The sequence below is a fragment of the Rousettus aegyptiacus genome, unplaced genomic scaffold (genome assembly GCF_014176215.1).
Source record: "Rousettus aegyptiacus isolate mRouAeg1 unplaced genomic scaffold, mRouAeg1.p scaffold_m13_p_8, whole genome shotgun sequence".
Lineage (NCBI taxonomy): Eukaryota > Metazoa > Chordata > Mammalia > Chiroptera > Pteropodidae > Rousettus > Rousettus aegyptiacus.
Window position 1 is genome coordinate 82400942 of NW_023416311.1, and position 15248 is coordinate 82416189.

The 15248-nt window shown below is 45.1% G+C and overlaps 1 protein-coding gene across 3 annotated transcripts in view; it reads left to right on the plus strand.

Annotated features, from left to right (window-relative positions):
- The first annotated feature begins 9680 nt into the window (after positions 1-9680).
- Positions 9681-15248, plus strand: part of LOC107509651 (chondroitin sulfate proteoglycan 4) — a 54507-nt gene continuing 48939 nt past the window's right edge. For 2 of the 3 annotated variants that reach the window (XM_036225850.1, XM_016142349.2), the window contains exon 1: positions 9681-9820. In XM_036225850.1, the coding sequence (XP_036081743.1) occupies positions 9742-9820 (79 nt within the window). In that variant the 5' untranslated portion in view covers positions 9681-9741. Of the gene's footprint in view, positions 9821-14427; positions 14831-15248 lie in introns of those variants that run through there. The other variant, XM_036225849.1, reaches the window with a different exon arrangement.

Here is a 15248-nt window from a genome sequence, read left to right on the forward strand (position 1 = left end):
CTCTGTGTGGCTTTTGCTGATGGACTAATCTTGCATATAATCTTGGCTGAAGGAAGTGCCTCACATGGCCCTGATTCCCCAGAGCTGTCTCTCAGGGAGAATAGAAGAAAAGCCCACTGGCTCCTATCTGCTCTAACTTTCTTCCTTCATTTTAAGGCCTTGCTCCTAGGTGCTCTCTGAGTACAGTCCTTGAAGTGGCTCTCGCTGATTGATGTATCTGCATGGGATGCCGAGAAGGAATGTACTTACTACTCAACTCCAAACATATTTAGCATGTTGTTGTTCTTCAGAGCTTCGAGCTTCACAAACTGCTATTTAGGGAAAGGAAGTAAAGTCTAGTAAAATGATAGGTTGCTGATGTTTGCTTAGAAACCACTGTAATCTCTTTAAAAAGCATGTAAGCGTCATTCCTTCCACATGGCCCTTTGACGTTTGCTAATTTATGACTAGAATATTTCCCACCCTCTGGTAAACCCTCGATTTCCTCTCCCCTGACTATCATAAGGTCCCTCATCCCCACCTGTAGAGCACAAAAGCCCCACACGCTTCCTGATACATAAGGCAATTGTCAGCTGGGGAGGTTGCGACTTAGGTTACATCAGTATGTAAGTATGCAAGTCTGTAATTTCAATGCGTTAAGGGTTTGGGCTTCTAAGCACCTCTTTTCAGCAGTGCAGTCCTCACTGTAAATTCCAAGGCTGTGGTTTTTTTTTTTTTTCCCACGAAGGAGTAAACTGAGAGAGAGGTGGTAGAGGGTCAGAGGTGGATGCAGGTCACATGGGCTTCGTAGGGCATTGGGAGGATGCTGGCTTTCCCTCTGAGAGATCCCTAAAATCAAAAACTTTTCTCATCTACTTACCTGTGTGTCCTAGAAACAGCATTGATATATGTCATTTATCCACACACTATCTAATCACCAGAACTTTCAAAACACTTGAATTTCTAGCCTTTCACTTCACTTGCCTAGAACATTTCCAAATGTGGGTCAATACTGTACTTTTCCTTCACTGTGTCTGCTGCATGCTCTTATAGGAGAAAATGACAGTTGTGCAGGTTGACAGAACGTTTCTCTCTCTCTCTTTTTCTTTCTCTCTCTCTCCAGTTAGGACCCTGTTTAGAGTGAATAGATACAATAGATAATTACATCAGGACAGTAGGCATAAACACACCGGAATTAATGGTCAACCTACTTATAAACAATTTTATATAACAGAGTGAAAGAGAAGGAGGATCAGACCAAGGATAATTTCAAACCTTCCAGAACTGTGTTGAGCCCACTTATACTTTGCAAACACCTTTTATCCCACTTCAAAGAGAAAATTAAGGCTGCCAAGCTCAGTTCCTTGAGCTCTGGCCTATAAACTTGCCATATGCCTAAATCCATTCTCACCTCTTCTCCTCTTGTTCAGGAAATGCTTCCACCTGCATCTGGACCCCGTTCCCCTCCTGCCTCTTCCAAGACTCACCTCTAGCGTTCCCTGTCATGTTCCATCTCTCCTTCTCTATTTATCCCCACTTAAAGGCAAGCTCTAATCCTAAAAACCCCTTTCCTGATATTAGATCTCCCTTGCCCTGCACTCTAACTGCATTTCCACTCGTCAGCCCAAACTCTTTGAGGCCCTATGTGCATATGATGTTTCCCCTTTGCATTCCATCCATTCAGGGCAGTATAATTTCTGTCTCCGCTGAGTAATTGAAGCTTGATCCAAGTGGCCAAAACCACTGGACAATTTTCATCTGTATCTTACTCGACTTCCCTTGAAGCCTTTGGCTTTGCTGAGTGTTCCTAATGAATTCCCTTGACTCCCTCAACGTCCATGAAACTGGGCTCTCTAGTTCTCTTGGTGCCTCCCTTAGGCTGCTCATCTGTGTCTCTGCCGGTTGCCACCAGCCCATTACATGAACTGATACCATATGAAGATATAAAACACTTGGCTATTTCTACTTCCTGCAGATGGCACCAGAGACCCAGGATCATGAGCAGGTGGGCCGGAAAGGGCTGTGGAAAAGCTGGTGATCCTCTGTATTTCTGATTTGAAAATCTTCGGTGCTCTGAATCTGGAGAAGCCATGTGGCAGAGGGGTCTTTTTAGTGTACTTCTTTTTTTTTTTTTGGTCAAGTCTCATCCAAGTGTAGGGTAAAGATAAGATTAAGTCACCCGTATAACTTGCATAAGGGGGAGGCCAAATGCAGCAGCAAATGGTTCTTTGGAAAGCGGAGTTCAACAATTTCGAATCAATTTTCTAGTTCTAAGATAGCCAAAAATAGTTTCCTATGGTGTATTACATTTCTTTAACCAGGGTTATCAGAACGCGGCTTTATGTTAGGAACACAAGTTAAGCAGAATATGTCTTTCCCTAACAAGGCCTGGTGCTTGTTGATATTGCATCGGAGCCCCTGGGTCTGTTCAGTGGGTGGTAGTGGCACTCTCTTATTTTCTAGTTGCTGAGAAGTCCACAGACATCCTGTGGACATCTAAATGGCCATAAACTACCTTGGAGCTTTGGGACTCAGTGCAAGGCTTCCAAGTGCGGCCCAACTCTGTCAGGGGCCTTGTGGGTGGGCTTGTGGGCAGCAGCTTACCACCCACAGCTGGCCGTATGGAGCTCTCATCACTTAGTGAATGGCTCTACTTGAAAGCCTGTGACCACATGGAGGCTTGATTTTGAGTGAAGCTAAGCAGGAGACAGGGCAATCGGGAAGATTACAGGAATTCCCTTTGTGGTTATAGACAAGAGCCATCTTTGTGTGTTCTGTGTTACTGAAAGGCCTTTGTAAAAGTTCATTTGTTCAAGGCATCGTGGAATGTCAGAGCTGGCAGGAACCCCAGAGACCAGCTAGTCCTGCCTTCTCATTCTTTTAAATATAAGTTTTCAAAGGCAGATGGTGATTTGATCCCCATAACTGCATCAAGTTAGGTGATTCCAAAACTTTTTACATTCCTTCAATGATAAGCTATTCACTGCTGGCAGCTAAAGAAGAAATGATAGCCAAGTGAAACACGAAGGTTTTTTGAAGCTTAATTTCTCATCCAGTCAGCTTCCAGGACGTCCCCCATTTCTTTATTAACCCTTTGCCAACTGACTTCTGTCCTTACCCTCTACAGAAACAGTTCTTAAGGCATCACGTCCTCCTTCCTCCTGGATTTTTATACCATCTCTGTTGACCTATTCTTCTAAGTCTTGCTTAAATACCAAAAAGGGCTCTTGCATCCCTCATGTTTATCGTGTATAGTCTTTGTTCTAGTGAAGGTCCTTTCAGTGAAGTTCTTTTCCTTGCAAGCGAACTAGTGTGACAGAGTAATTTTTTTTAAGTGAAATGAAACTCTGCATCCCTCTACATCCAGCTATTGCCTTTTCCCCTTAGTCATAGCATCTCTGAACAGCATTCTTCAAGGAAGGGATATCTCACTTTGCTTAAGGGCAACAGGAATAGTTGGTTAGTATTCCAAAATACTGTCTATCGTCACGTGCTGAGCACATTGCACAGATGATATCATTTAAAACATCCCTATGGACTACATCATGTCCATTTTTCAAATGATAAAACTGAGGCACAAAGGTTAAGTAACCTGCCTCGCCAAGTAGTGGAGCTGAGATTATGAACCTCTTACCACCCACCCACTCAGGGGCTATAGAATCTACAAGAAAAAGTTGCCTCCCTAAATGATGAGGCTGTTCGTTAACTCAAACTGCTCTATAACTACATTAGTATTCTTTCCATTCTCTGCAGTTACTTGGGGACTATCTGACCTTGAGGGGAAAAGGGAGCTGAAAGAGCCTCGGTTCTTGCAGAGTCAGAGGGGCCTCACTCCAGGCCTCTCATTTCTAAGCCTTATCCCGATCTCCGACCTCAAACACACCACAGTTTCAAGATTATTGGCTGTGGATTCTCTTTTGGGGTAGAATCTCCTGTAAAGGGTTTATCTTCCTCCAGGTTGAGAGAGAGCAGAAAACATTCATACTTCCCCACTTGGAAAACATTTCCCACTTTCTACTCAGAGCAGATCTCTTGAAATAGTTCCCTTGGGGCTAAGCAGAGCCCTCCTCTGACCAGGATGGGAGAATCTGCACGTGCTGCCGGTCGCTGTGCTCATGCCAGTGTGCCGTTAGGTTGCATGGGTTTTGCAGGATAATGAAGGGCCTCTTGGTTGCTGGAGGTAGTGGGTTTGATTGGAATCCCTCTGCTCCCCCCAGGAAGAGGTTCTATTCTTTGAGAAATTCAGAATCCTTGGCAGAGGCCCTAAGGAGATTCTTGACTTTCCTTAGACAGCTTCCTAAACTCAAAGCACTTAATCTCTGTAGCATACTCCAACAAGGCTTCATTTGCCCTTTCTTCCTTCCTTCTGTTGGCTTCCTAGGAGATGTAAAGCCTCCTGAGACGTGTTTTTGAAGACTGGTATTTCTGAAGCCAGCAGAGACTGCTGAGAGTTTGCTTTATTTTTGTACATCAATTCCCACTGAGATCACAACTGTTGCCTCAAAGAAATTGGCTCAAATTTGAAAATGTTTTAACTAGTCTGGGAGTTAGGTAGGTCCTCTGAGAATTATTTTACTCTTGAATAAGCCCCTTAATGTACCAAGTATGAATCCTACTCTACATCTCAGATTCTCAAGAATTATAACTTTATATTTCAATAATTGAAACTCATGACTTGATATCCTGTTCCTCTGAGTGGCTAAAACTCCATCTTGGTCTATTCAGTGTTTCCCTTTCTCACTGCCCATCAGGCCGAGAGGAAAAGGATTTCTGGCTTGGGGGACAAGGTATTCCAGGGGAAGTGGTCAGTGTGGTGACACTGGTGGATCCTAAAGAAAGGCAGAGTCCCTTGGAAGCAGTAAAATACTCATATCTAGATTTATGGGCCTAAGAAAAACATTAAGACCCCAGGAGAAAAAAATGTCTGTGTGGTGAGTCTTGGCCACGAAGGCCTCACATAGCCTCAGAAAGAGAATCTACATTAGGGGTGGGCCAAGAACAGTCCAAGTGGCCTGGGAAAACCAGAAAAGTTTGCTGGCACTTGACAGGGCCATTCAGGTGGGAATGAAGCTGTATCTACAAAGCCTGCATGGACTTCTGAAGACCACGTGGGGTGAGGAATGTCTCTGCGTGCCTACACAAGGATGTCAGGGAGCGATAACTGCCACTCTCCTTCTCCCGGTCACCCCTGATGTGTTGGCACTACGTAAGTCCCATGGAACCTCAACACAACCTGGGGAGGGAGCTGCGGGAGGAAAAAACCTCAGTGTACTGAGATATAGTTTTGCATCTACAGCAAATTGGGAAATCAAAACAGAAATCCAGTTGAGTTTGGGAAAAATATACAAAATTATTATTCATGCACACCTGAATTTGTAATCTAGAGTTGTATACCTGCTCTGATAAAGGTGGATGTATCAAAAGAACCCAGGAGCATCTCATGTAAACAAAATTCAGGAATTATATCTGGGCTTCATGGGAATGAGAAAGCCAACAGGCAGCTATTGTCTGTGGCTCTGACGGTCCCTTACAATCAGCTCTTCTCTGGGACATGATAGCAATCTCCTCTCCACAAAGAATGAGACAAGAGACAGATGGCTTTCTCTCTTGAATCATGGCCCCATTCTTCCATAACTTTGGTGAACATGGATCTTTGGTTGGTGAGTAAGTTTGGCTTAGTGACTAAGGAGTCATCCCCAAATGATTTACTGGTTCTGTGACTGTCACAAAATTATTGCATTCTTAACGCCACTTGATTGAAAGTTTTGAGAAGAAATCAACTTTGATATTCTTGTTCCCCTGGGTCATGCCCTTTAGACTGGTTCAATCCTTTGGGGTTAGAGAGTGAAGGGTCATGTAAATTAGACATGGCTGCTCAAGCCAGTCATATCATCATCAAAGGTGTGTGAGTTGTACAGCTCTAGAAAAGAGTCTTGGGCCCTCTTTCTAATTTACCTTTGTTAAGATTACTGCTGTACATGTCTCATACCCTTCTCTATAGTGCAACTCCCTTGAGAACATGGAGTCTAATTCATCTCTCTATGCTCCGTGACATCTTTTGTGTGCCTTTTGCATTTGGGCGAGTTCAATGAATATTTGTTGAATAAATGCACATGTCTCTATTCCTATACCCTTATTTCTCTGTACTTTCATTTCTTGATATTCATTCTCTGCTTTCTGTAACTTCATTTCTGAATGAACAGAGTTCGGGTTAAAACTTAAATAGAATAATTCTTGTTGCTGGGGCATGGCAGGTGAGTGGCCGCCAAAGTGATGAATTGAGTGTGACCTTTATGTGAGTGAATTTTTTGAGCAGACAAAACAAAGAAATATCCTTACACTCACCATGTTTACCACCGGGCTTTCCTTAACAATTGTGCATCTTAATTTCTCATTATTTTAAAGCCATCTGAACTGCTATGGAAATTAACTGGAGATTACATTCAATTTTTGAAGCATTTAAATGATAGATTAGAATTAATTTAAAGCAAGTGGTTCTCCACAGAAAGATAATTCCTAGTCTCTTTTTGACATTCTGAATGATTTTCCTAAATTAAAAGCTTCAAGTTTATTAGCAACCACTGCTTTGGTTTGAGTACAATTCAAACATTTTAAGTTTCTCCCTGTGCTAATTAAAAGAATTCTATCTAAATGGCAGAATTGTCCTAATGCCAAAGATAACAAATTAGAATCATAAAATTTTGAGCCTGAAGAGAGTTCACAGATCATTTAATCCAGCCCGTTCATTTTATAGGGGAGGAAATTGAAGCTGGCATAGGGTCTGTGACTTGTCTGTCACCCATCTAGAGGCAGAGTTAAAACTCCATCCTCCTAGTCTGGGGTTCTTCAGCCCCAAGAAAATCAAAACTACTTAAGGAAGTGTGTGTGTGGGGGGGAGGGGCTGTTGGAGATTACTAATATGGTATAGTATTGTGATTTATAATAAGAGATGTATATTTGGTTTAGTTTATGCAGAGCTGTAAATGATGAGCAAGCTATAGTAGCTAAGAATAACAGGTTTGTGCACAGCCTGGAAAATCGATCCTTTCTTGTCTGGTTTCTGTTTTTAGCTGCTTGTCAGCCCAATTGATTGCTCACTTCTTGCTTGCCTGTCAGACAACAGTGATAAAGTGCACAGCATTTTTGGTGAGGGAGGGTAAAGAACACATGGGAACTAGATGACATTGATGAGTGAACAGGGGTAGAATTCCAAGGACCCAGACAGCTTTATAGGTTCCTGTGAAGGGCCCGGAGATCCCTAGCCAGACTCTTCAAGCTACTCTAAAATCCTGCTCTAATTTAGTTTGAAGCTATAGACCCCAGAGAGGAGAAGGGAGTTATGTGAAATGAAGCAGTTTGACTCATCCTCCTTAGGCACAAAACCATCTCAGATCTTGGTGGGATCTCTCTGCTTCTTTGTCACTTGGCTCCATGCTAGCTAGGACCTCAAAAAAACCTTAATCCACATAACAACTGTAGTAGGTAGGAAGTATTGTTAAGCCCATTTATAGAGAAGAAACAGTGTGGCAGGCATGGTACCAAGGCTCTGGGTGGCCAAGGTACTTTTTCTGGGGCACTCAGAAAAGATGGAAACAAAGCCAGTGGCCATATTCTCTAACTATAACATGTCTGCTTCTAGATCGAGAGGTCTCAGAAGCTCCTTCCAACACCAACACGTTTAAGTTTTGTGATTATCCATGTATGAGGGAAGAGAGTCCCCCAACTATCCACATTAGAACAGGTAACTATTGTGGGCAAGAAGAGTTCAATCCTCTAGGATACCGTTTAGAACCCCCTTCAGAGCTGTCCCACTCTTGAGCAGGGAAGCTTGGATATTTTTTCCACCAAGTTCCTTCTGTCACTGGTTGAGGACTGCTCCTGCAAGCATTCACTTTTGCCTGCCTTGGGCACACATGGACATCCATACATGGTCCAAACATGTTTCTGGGCCTAGAGTAAGCTGCCATGCAAAAAGATGCAGGAGCTTGCAGGAGAAAGTCAACAGCATGTAAGATAATCATGAGTGCTAAAGGAATCTGAACTGGGGAAGAGTGTCCTTCACACTCATGCTACAAGTCCATCATCAGTCAGCTGGACATCCACTCTTTGGCTCGGGGCTTACAAATTTATGGCCTACAAAATATACACAGGAGTTAGTACAATGTAAAGTGTGCTTGGATTAAAGTTGATTAAAGCTCTTTTGGTCATAAGTAAAAGGATCCAATCTGCACTAGTTAAGGTTAAAGGGGACTTCACTAACTCTGGGAACCGAATCCCAGAAAAGGGAAGAACTGCCTCCCTGCTCACCCCCCAGCCCATGCTGTGAATCTTCTCTGTGTCTGCTCCCTTTTCTTATTATGGACTAGCTTCTTTGAAACAGCCAGGATTTGGCTACCAATAGCTTCTCTTCCTTCCCTGCAGAGAGGATTGGACCCTCTTCCCTTAGAACCTTTCCTGAAAGTTTCAAATTGGAACTGATTAACACAGCTCTGCACCAAGGCCCCACCACCTGACCAATCACTGTGGCCTGAAGAGGTCATGAAAGTTGATGCCAGCTCCCATTTCCAACATATGGTGGGGGACAAGATGGGGCCAGAGGAGTAGAGAGCAGTTCCCCTGGAGAAGGAGGGTGAGGTTCCCAGGAGAATGGAGGGCTGCTGGGCAGAGGAAGCATGTCTGCTCAGGAGCAAAACAAATCAGATTATCTGCTCAAGAAAAGGTCGAAATTGGATTCTATGCTTTAAAAGCACTTTATTATAGAACTAAACCAAGGAAAGACAGGGCAAATGAAGTCATCTTTAATTTTATTAGGGAGAAAAATAATATCGCTAGCATTGATTGCCTTTGTAGCACAAGCATTGGCATTATGTCAAACACCAGTTTGTTGCAGAGAACACATAGGGGGTAAATGTGGCCCAGAGAAGCTGATCTAGAAGGTCCTGAGCTCTCGTCTGTCAAACCCTGTCCTTGTCAGGCCCTGTTCAAGTCCATTTTATCAGAAGCCTCAGACCTGATTAAGGCTTTTCCTCTCCATGAGCACGTACCCCAAATCAGGATATGAGTGTTCCTGTACATAACGCTTGGCCTGGATTAATTCATCGAACAGACAGTTACTCTCAGTATTCAATGAAATAACTTGAGGGACCATCCTTTAAAATAAATAAAATAAGGCTCGTGTTTGAGAAGGACTGTGCCGTTTTTTCTTGTCCCATTCTCACTCATTCATCCAACACGTATTTGCTGGTGCCCATGCACCAAGACTACACTGGGGATACAGCAATAAACAAAACAAACCACCTGTCCTCCCAGAGCTCACTCTGACCTGCGGTTCTGGCTTCCTCAAAGCCCCGTTAGGATGTTACCCTCCCCATGAATCCTCCCTCCTACCAACTTCTCCAGCCTCCATTTGTTCGTACACTTAACTCCATCGCAGATCTCACCAGGCAGTACTGGGGCCACATACTCCATGCCCTCTGGCGACTGCCTGGGCGCTGGGCCTCCCGCAGCAGCCCCGATTGATTTCAACGTCAGCGCGGGAAAAAGGCCGGGCCTGCGCCTCGGATCCGAGTGGGGCCGAGCGCTGATGGGGCGCAACAGCTGTAGGCTGGAAATGGCTCTCCCCGCCCCGGTCCGGCCCCCGAACCGGTTGGGGGCGGCGCCCCTAGCCAGGCTCAGGGTCCAGACCACCGGCGGGGTGGGGCCGGTGCAGGTAGCTCGGCGGCCCCCGGGAGTGCGCGCGGGGCGTGAGGCCGCCGCGGCGGGATGGGGCGGCTCGGGGCCCGCCGCCTCGTCCTGCTCGCCGCCTGCCTGGGGCTCTGCTGGGCGCGCGGGGCGCTCGGAGGTACGCGCCCCACCTTCCCTTCCCCGTCCCTTCCCAGGCCGGCCGCGCGCGGAGTCCGCCAGAAGAGGGTGGGTGGCGAGCGGAGCGGAGGGCGCGGGCAGGGGTCCCCTGTGCTCCGGGGGGCTGGTCCCGCGGCGATCTCGACTTTCACGCTCAGGCCGGGCTCTCGTTCCCGAGCGGGGCGCCGGGGGAGGAGACCGCTCCGGGCCGCGCAGAGACGTGGGCGCCGCGGGGCCGGGCCCCTCGGATCCCAGCCAGGCCCTGGAGGCACCGGGAGGGCCCTGGTCCGCGGATTCGCGGTGTCACAGCCCTCGTCCTGGTTGCGCTCGGACTAGCAGAATGAAGGATTCCTGTTATCTTCCCCTACGATTCTTTTCAGTTCTGCTCCTTACCCAGGACCCATGAGAGTTTCTGGAGCGCACGTGACCGTCACGGTTTGGGGGCCTTACCCTCATGTCCGAAATCCTTCGGTCGCTGGCCTCCTGTTCCCTATGATCCTCTTCGTGTTTGCTTAAATCTTCTGGGCCCAATTCGCTGAAAGTGCTTCACGTTTCTACGGAGGTTCTCAGAAGCGAAAACTTGCCACTAAAATTATAATTATTGCGCCTTTTTACACAATCGAGCCCTGCATTCGGGCCTTCCCGCATTCCGTGACTCAGAAATTTAATTCAGTTCATCAAAAGATTTCCTTCGAGACTTTTTAAGAGACCACATTTTAAATCAAAGGCCTTGTATATCTTTGTAATAATTGGATTAAATTCTGGACGCTTATTAGTTCATTTTAGGCCTGGTCAGTGTCATTGCTGCCTACACCTGACGGTTTCCCCAGGAGCTGTGGAGTAATGTTCCAGCCCTGAGCCGCGCGTACTATTGGGTGCCTCACTGGCGTATGTGATCCGGGGTCTCATTCCAGCTCCTCCGGCTCTGCTCCAGTCCTGCTGTTCCGGAGGGCCCTTCCAGAGCTCCTCCCTCCACATCTTCCTCCTTCCTTTCTTATTCTTCCTCGTCCCCTTCCCCTGCCTCTTTATGCCTGGCAAGCAGGATCCATTGGGCCAGTCTGTGAACTGGAGGTCTGGGGCAGCTGTGATGGTGGCTTTGGTGTGGCTTTGAGGGGGAAGGTGTGAGCTGCTGGCCAGAGACATCTGAGAGGGCAGTGAATGGTGTTGGGGGACAGACTGGGTGTGAGGGGTGATGAGCGAGTGATCTCAGTGGTTAGTGTAGGGTGATGAAAACCCGTGGCTTTGCAGTCCGATGGACTTAGGCTTCGATCTGGTTTTACATATATTCTGAGTGACTGGGAAAGTTACTTTTCTTCTCTAGGTCTTGATTTTGCATCTGTAAAATTGCGATAATAGCTTCTGCAGAGAGGCTTGAATAAAATACTATGTAAGACCTCCTAGCAGCCTGAGAACTACTCAATCAATGCTCAGCAACCTCCTTTCCTACTCGTTACCCTCTTTCATTTTTTTCTGTGCAATTAACAGGTATGAGGCCAAGGGCCAATGGGTAAAATACTCATTTAGGGGTTCAGAGTGTGGACAGAAGAGATTTATTGAATAAAAATTCCATAACATATACTTTAATGCATATAACTGTTCTTCACCCATAGCTCTGATTGCATGACAAATGCTGATACCAAAGTCTTACCAAAAGCTACTTTACAGTACTTCGAAGAATATTTTCTTGAGTGTGTAATCAGCCAGATATGTGATCTGAATTTAGGTTTCTTCCTTATCTCTTTGGGCGATTCAGGCTATGGCTTCAAAGAATCTAATTGTCAAAGACTTGGGTCCTTAGAGGACAAAAGATGATGTGTCCTCACTCGGGGAGTCTTTCCACAGCAGAAAGTCACCTTTGGTAAACCGATTGTCTCAGTAATATCTTCAGCATACGCCCCCAACATAGCTCTATTTACAAATCGAATATCAGTACTACTGTCACCAGCCACTTTCTCAAGGTATTTATACACTTAGCACTAGGCCCATGTTGTTAATAGTTCAATAATTTTTCATTTTTCTCATACCTTTTTGCTGGTTCCTTTGCACCATTTGTATGTATCTTTATGACTTGTTTGCTGGATTTTTTTTTTAAATGATCCTTTTTGTGAGGATTTTTGTAATTATGATGAGATAACATAATTTAAACTCAGTTAATCAGGTAAACCCACGTGTGGTGTGTCACTGAATAGGGAAGGTGAGGGCATCCTTCTACCTTGTAGAACTTCTTCTTCTCCCTAAGGGAGACTTGTGTACTCAGCAGGGGAGACTCACATGCCAGCTGAGGCAAGATGCCAATCAGTCTGTAAAGTAGAGATGAATAAAGCTTCAGTTCTTATGTGTTTGTTTTTTAGATTAAAAACAACCCCAGAAGTCCTAATATTTTCTTCCAGCTCTGCAGTGAATAATCTTGGCACCTCACTTCACCATTTCTGCCTGAATCTGTGGTGCCTAACCAGCAGCTGGTATGGCAGGAGGTGACATGGAATGGCGGATCATGGCGCTGGAGCATCCTTACCCCGCTCATGGTTGCTGTTCTATGGGAATTAATGGGTCCCAGAGTGGCCTGAGAGGCTGATAGATGTAGGGAAGCCCAAAAGCCCAGGTTTTATTTAAAATTTATTTTATTTAAAACAAAATTTGAATTTAATTTAAAAAATATAGTTGCATAGGTTATATAAAACACAGACAAAACTCATCCCCTATACTTCTGGATTCCTTTCCAATACTACTGCTTTATTCACCTTTATATTCCTGGCACTTAGTCCAGTACCTACAGATGATAGGCGCTCAGTAAATATGAGTGACTGAAGGACAGAGCCCCTGAGGATTATGGTGGGCAGAACTAGATGTTACTCCGCCACCCACCGCCACCAGAAATTCACATCCTAATTTCCAGAACATGGACTATATGACTTTACATGGCAAAAGGAATTCTGCAGATGTGAACAAATTAAGGATTTGGGGATGGGGAGATTATCTTGGATTATCCGGGTTGACCCTAAATGCTATCACAAGGGTATTTAAAGAGGAAGGCAGAAGAGTCAGAGTCAGAGAAGGAGAATGTGACGGGGGGGAGGGGGTCACGAGCCTGGAAATGTGACAGTCTCTAGAAGCCCCAGAGCCTCCAGAGGAATGTGGCCTGCAGACACCTTAATTTTAGCTCAGTGAGCCCCGTCTCAAACTTCTGTCTTCCAGAAGTGTAAGACAATAAATCTGTGTCATTTTAAGCCATTAAATTTGTAGTAATTTGTTGCAGCAACAATAGGAAAATTATGCAGGGAGTTTTTTTTCCTAGTAAAAGATAATAACAAGGGCCATATAGTTCTGATAGTCAGAAGATGGCACATGGCATCAGAGAGGAATGAGGGGCTGGAGGCTTTAGGGAAGGTTCTGTCCCTGTGGGGAGTGAGGCTATGTTCAGCATTTACTCCAAAGACTGTGACTGGGACCTGGAAAGCTCCCAAACAGTGGGGTAGCAAACATGGAAACGTGTCATATAAGTGAAGCATCCAGGATAGGACATTGGCTCTGTAGTCACTAAGAAGGGAGTTGTCGGCTCTTCCTGGGCTGGCCAGGGACCAGGACTGCCTCACTGCCCCATTCCAGGGGCTGCTACAGGAATCTGCAGATTCAACATGTACAGATCTCCCTAGAGTTGCGTGGGGCACAACCTGCAGGGCTGTGTGCAGCGGGCCTGGAGAATGCCGCATTGAGAGGAGGCAAGGGAAAGGGTAGGTGTCAGCGCTCTTTGCAACCCGAGCAGCTGGCATGGAGGCTAATATTTCAGGAATGAATGAAAAATGAGAGCCTACTGGGCCCTGTTCTGAAACAGCAAGAATTCCAAAGCTGTAAATTGCTCTGGCTCTACCTGGAAACCCAAGATTTGCATTCTCACAGTGGCCCTGGGCCTACGACTTGCTCCACCCTGACCCCCTTCCCCACCCCCCTCCAATGTGTCAGCAACTCCTTAAGCATAGCAACGTGGTGCCAGAGGCTCCCTTCCCTCAGCTCAACATCCCCTCAAAAGCCTGCTCTGCAGCAAATATCTCCTTGCTCACTTATTTTGTTCCAGTTTACATATTAGGAGACCCAAGAGTTTTGTTGGAGAGACTTTTAGAACTGTCCCTGTGGGGATTTGCTTTCAGTGAATAAAGAGGTTGGGCCTCCCACAGTATGTTAGATGTGTGTGCTAAGTTATTTCTTCTTTCTCAGAGTACTCTGGTTAAAGTCAGTTGTCTCTTGAATAAATATCCTACTTTGGTTTGATAAAGCGTGCACCATCGATAGCGTAGTAAAACATGGTAGAGATTCTTAAGAATGTAATTGTAGGGCAGAGTGTGGCTTTCTTTTCCCAGTAAGTTACTCCACTCCAATGACAGCATGAGCAAGAGCTGCTGCATAGTGTTACGAATCTCTTCTCAGGGCTTCACTTTAGGATTTTGTATAATGCAAATATTTTAGCGGAGTAGTTTTGTTTCTGGTTTTTTTTTTTTTTTAATTTTAATTTAAAAAATAAGCTCCTATACTTATATCATCTGTAGAACATATTTGGGGGAAAGGCAATGTGTAAAGGGGTACAATATAAAAACGCCCCCAATATTATATTATGAAAACATTATATTATAAAAATTAGAATACCCAATTCTGATTTTCAGTGAAAGCAAACAGTTCTGAAATCTTTTTTTGGAATACTTTCTCAGTAAATTTGCATCTTGCTCTTGATTCCCCTTCACACAGTCACCAAACTGATCTTTCTAAAACACAGCGTCTCTTCCCAACCGAAAACCACCGTCTGCAGAATAAGGTTTGACATTCTTAATGTTGTTTGTAAGGCTCTCCTGGTGAATGGGCCCCCGCCCACAGGGATCCAGTTGGTCAGTCAGCCATTTCCAACTCAGTTCATTAAAAATTTCTTGTCATAGACGCACCAACAAAACAAAGCAAAAGGAATCCAAAGCCTCTCTTCCCAGAGTCTCCTCAGTGAGGAGACACCCAGCCAGAAATCTGGAAGGTAATCTGGATTTGCACCCTTGTTTTCTCCCTTTCCCTTCCCTGAGAGTCCTATTTCTTAAATATCCCCTGAGCCCACCTACTTCTCCCCATGTCTGCTTCCTTGTATGCACCATCCCTTTGAGTTTTTTCTTTGCATTTCAGCCAGTGTCAGCTTCTAAATTGCAATCTGATTGTTTTGTTTCCCTGTTTGATCCCTTTATGGCCCTCTTTGGATTGAGTCTGAACTCGGATTTGGCTTTCAAAGCTGTCATTTATTGAGTGCCTGCAATGTGCTGTGCCCTATTGTAGGCACTGAGAATCGAGCAGCAATCAAGACTAACAAATGCTCTTGAACTAAAAATCTTACATTCTATTTATGCTGGTTTGATATTGGAGCTGAATAATAACCAAGAAAACAAAGAAGGTAATGAGAAATC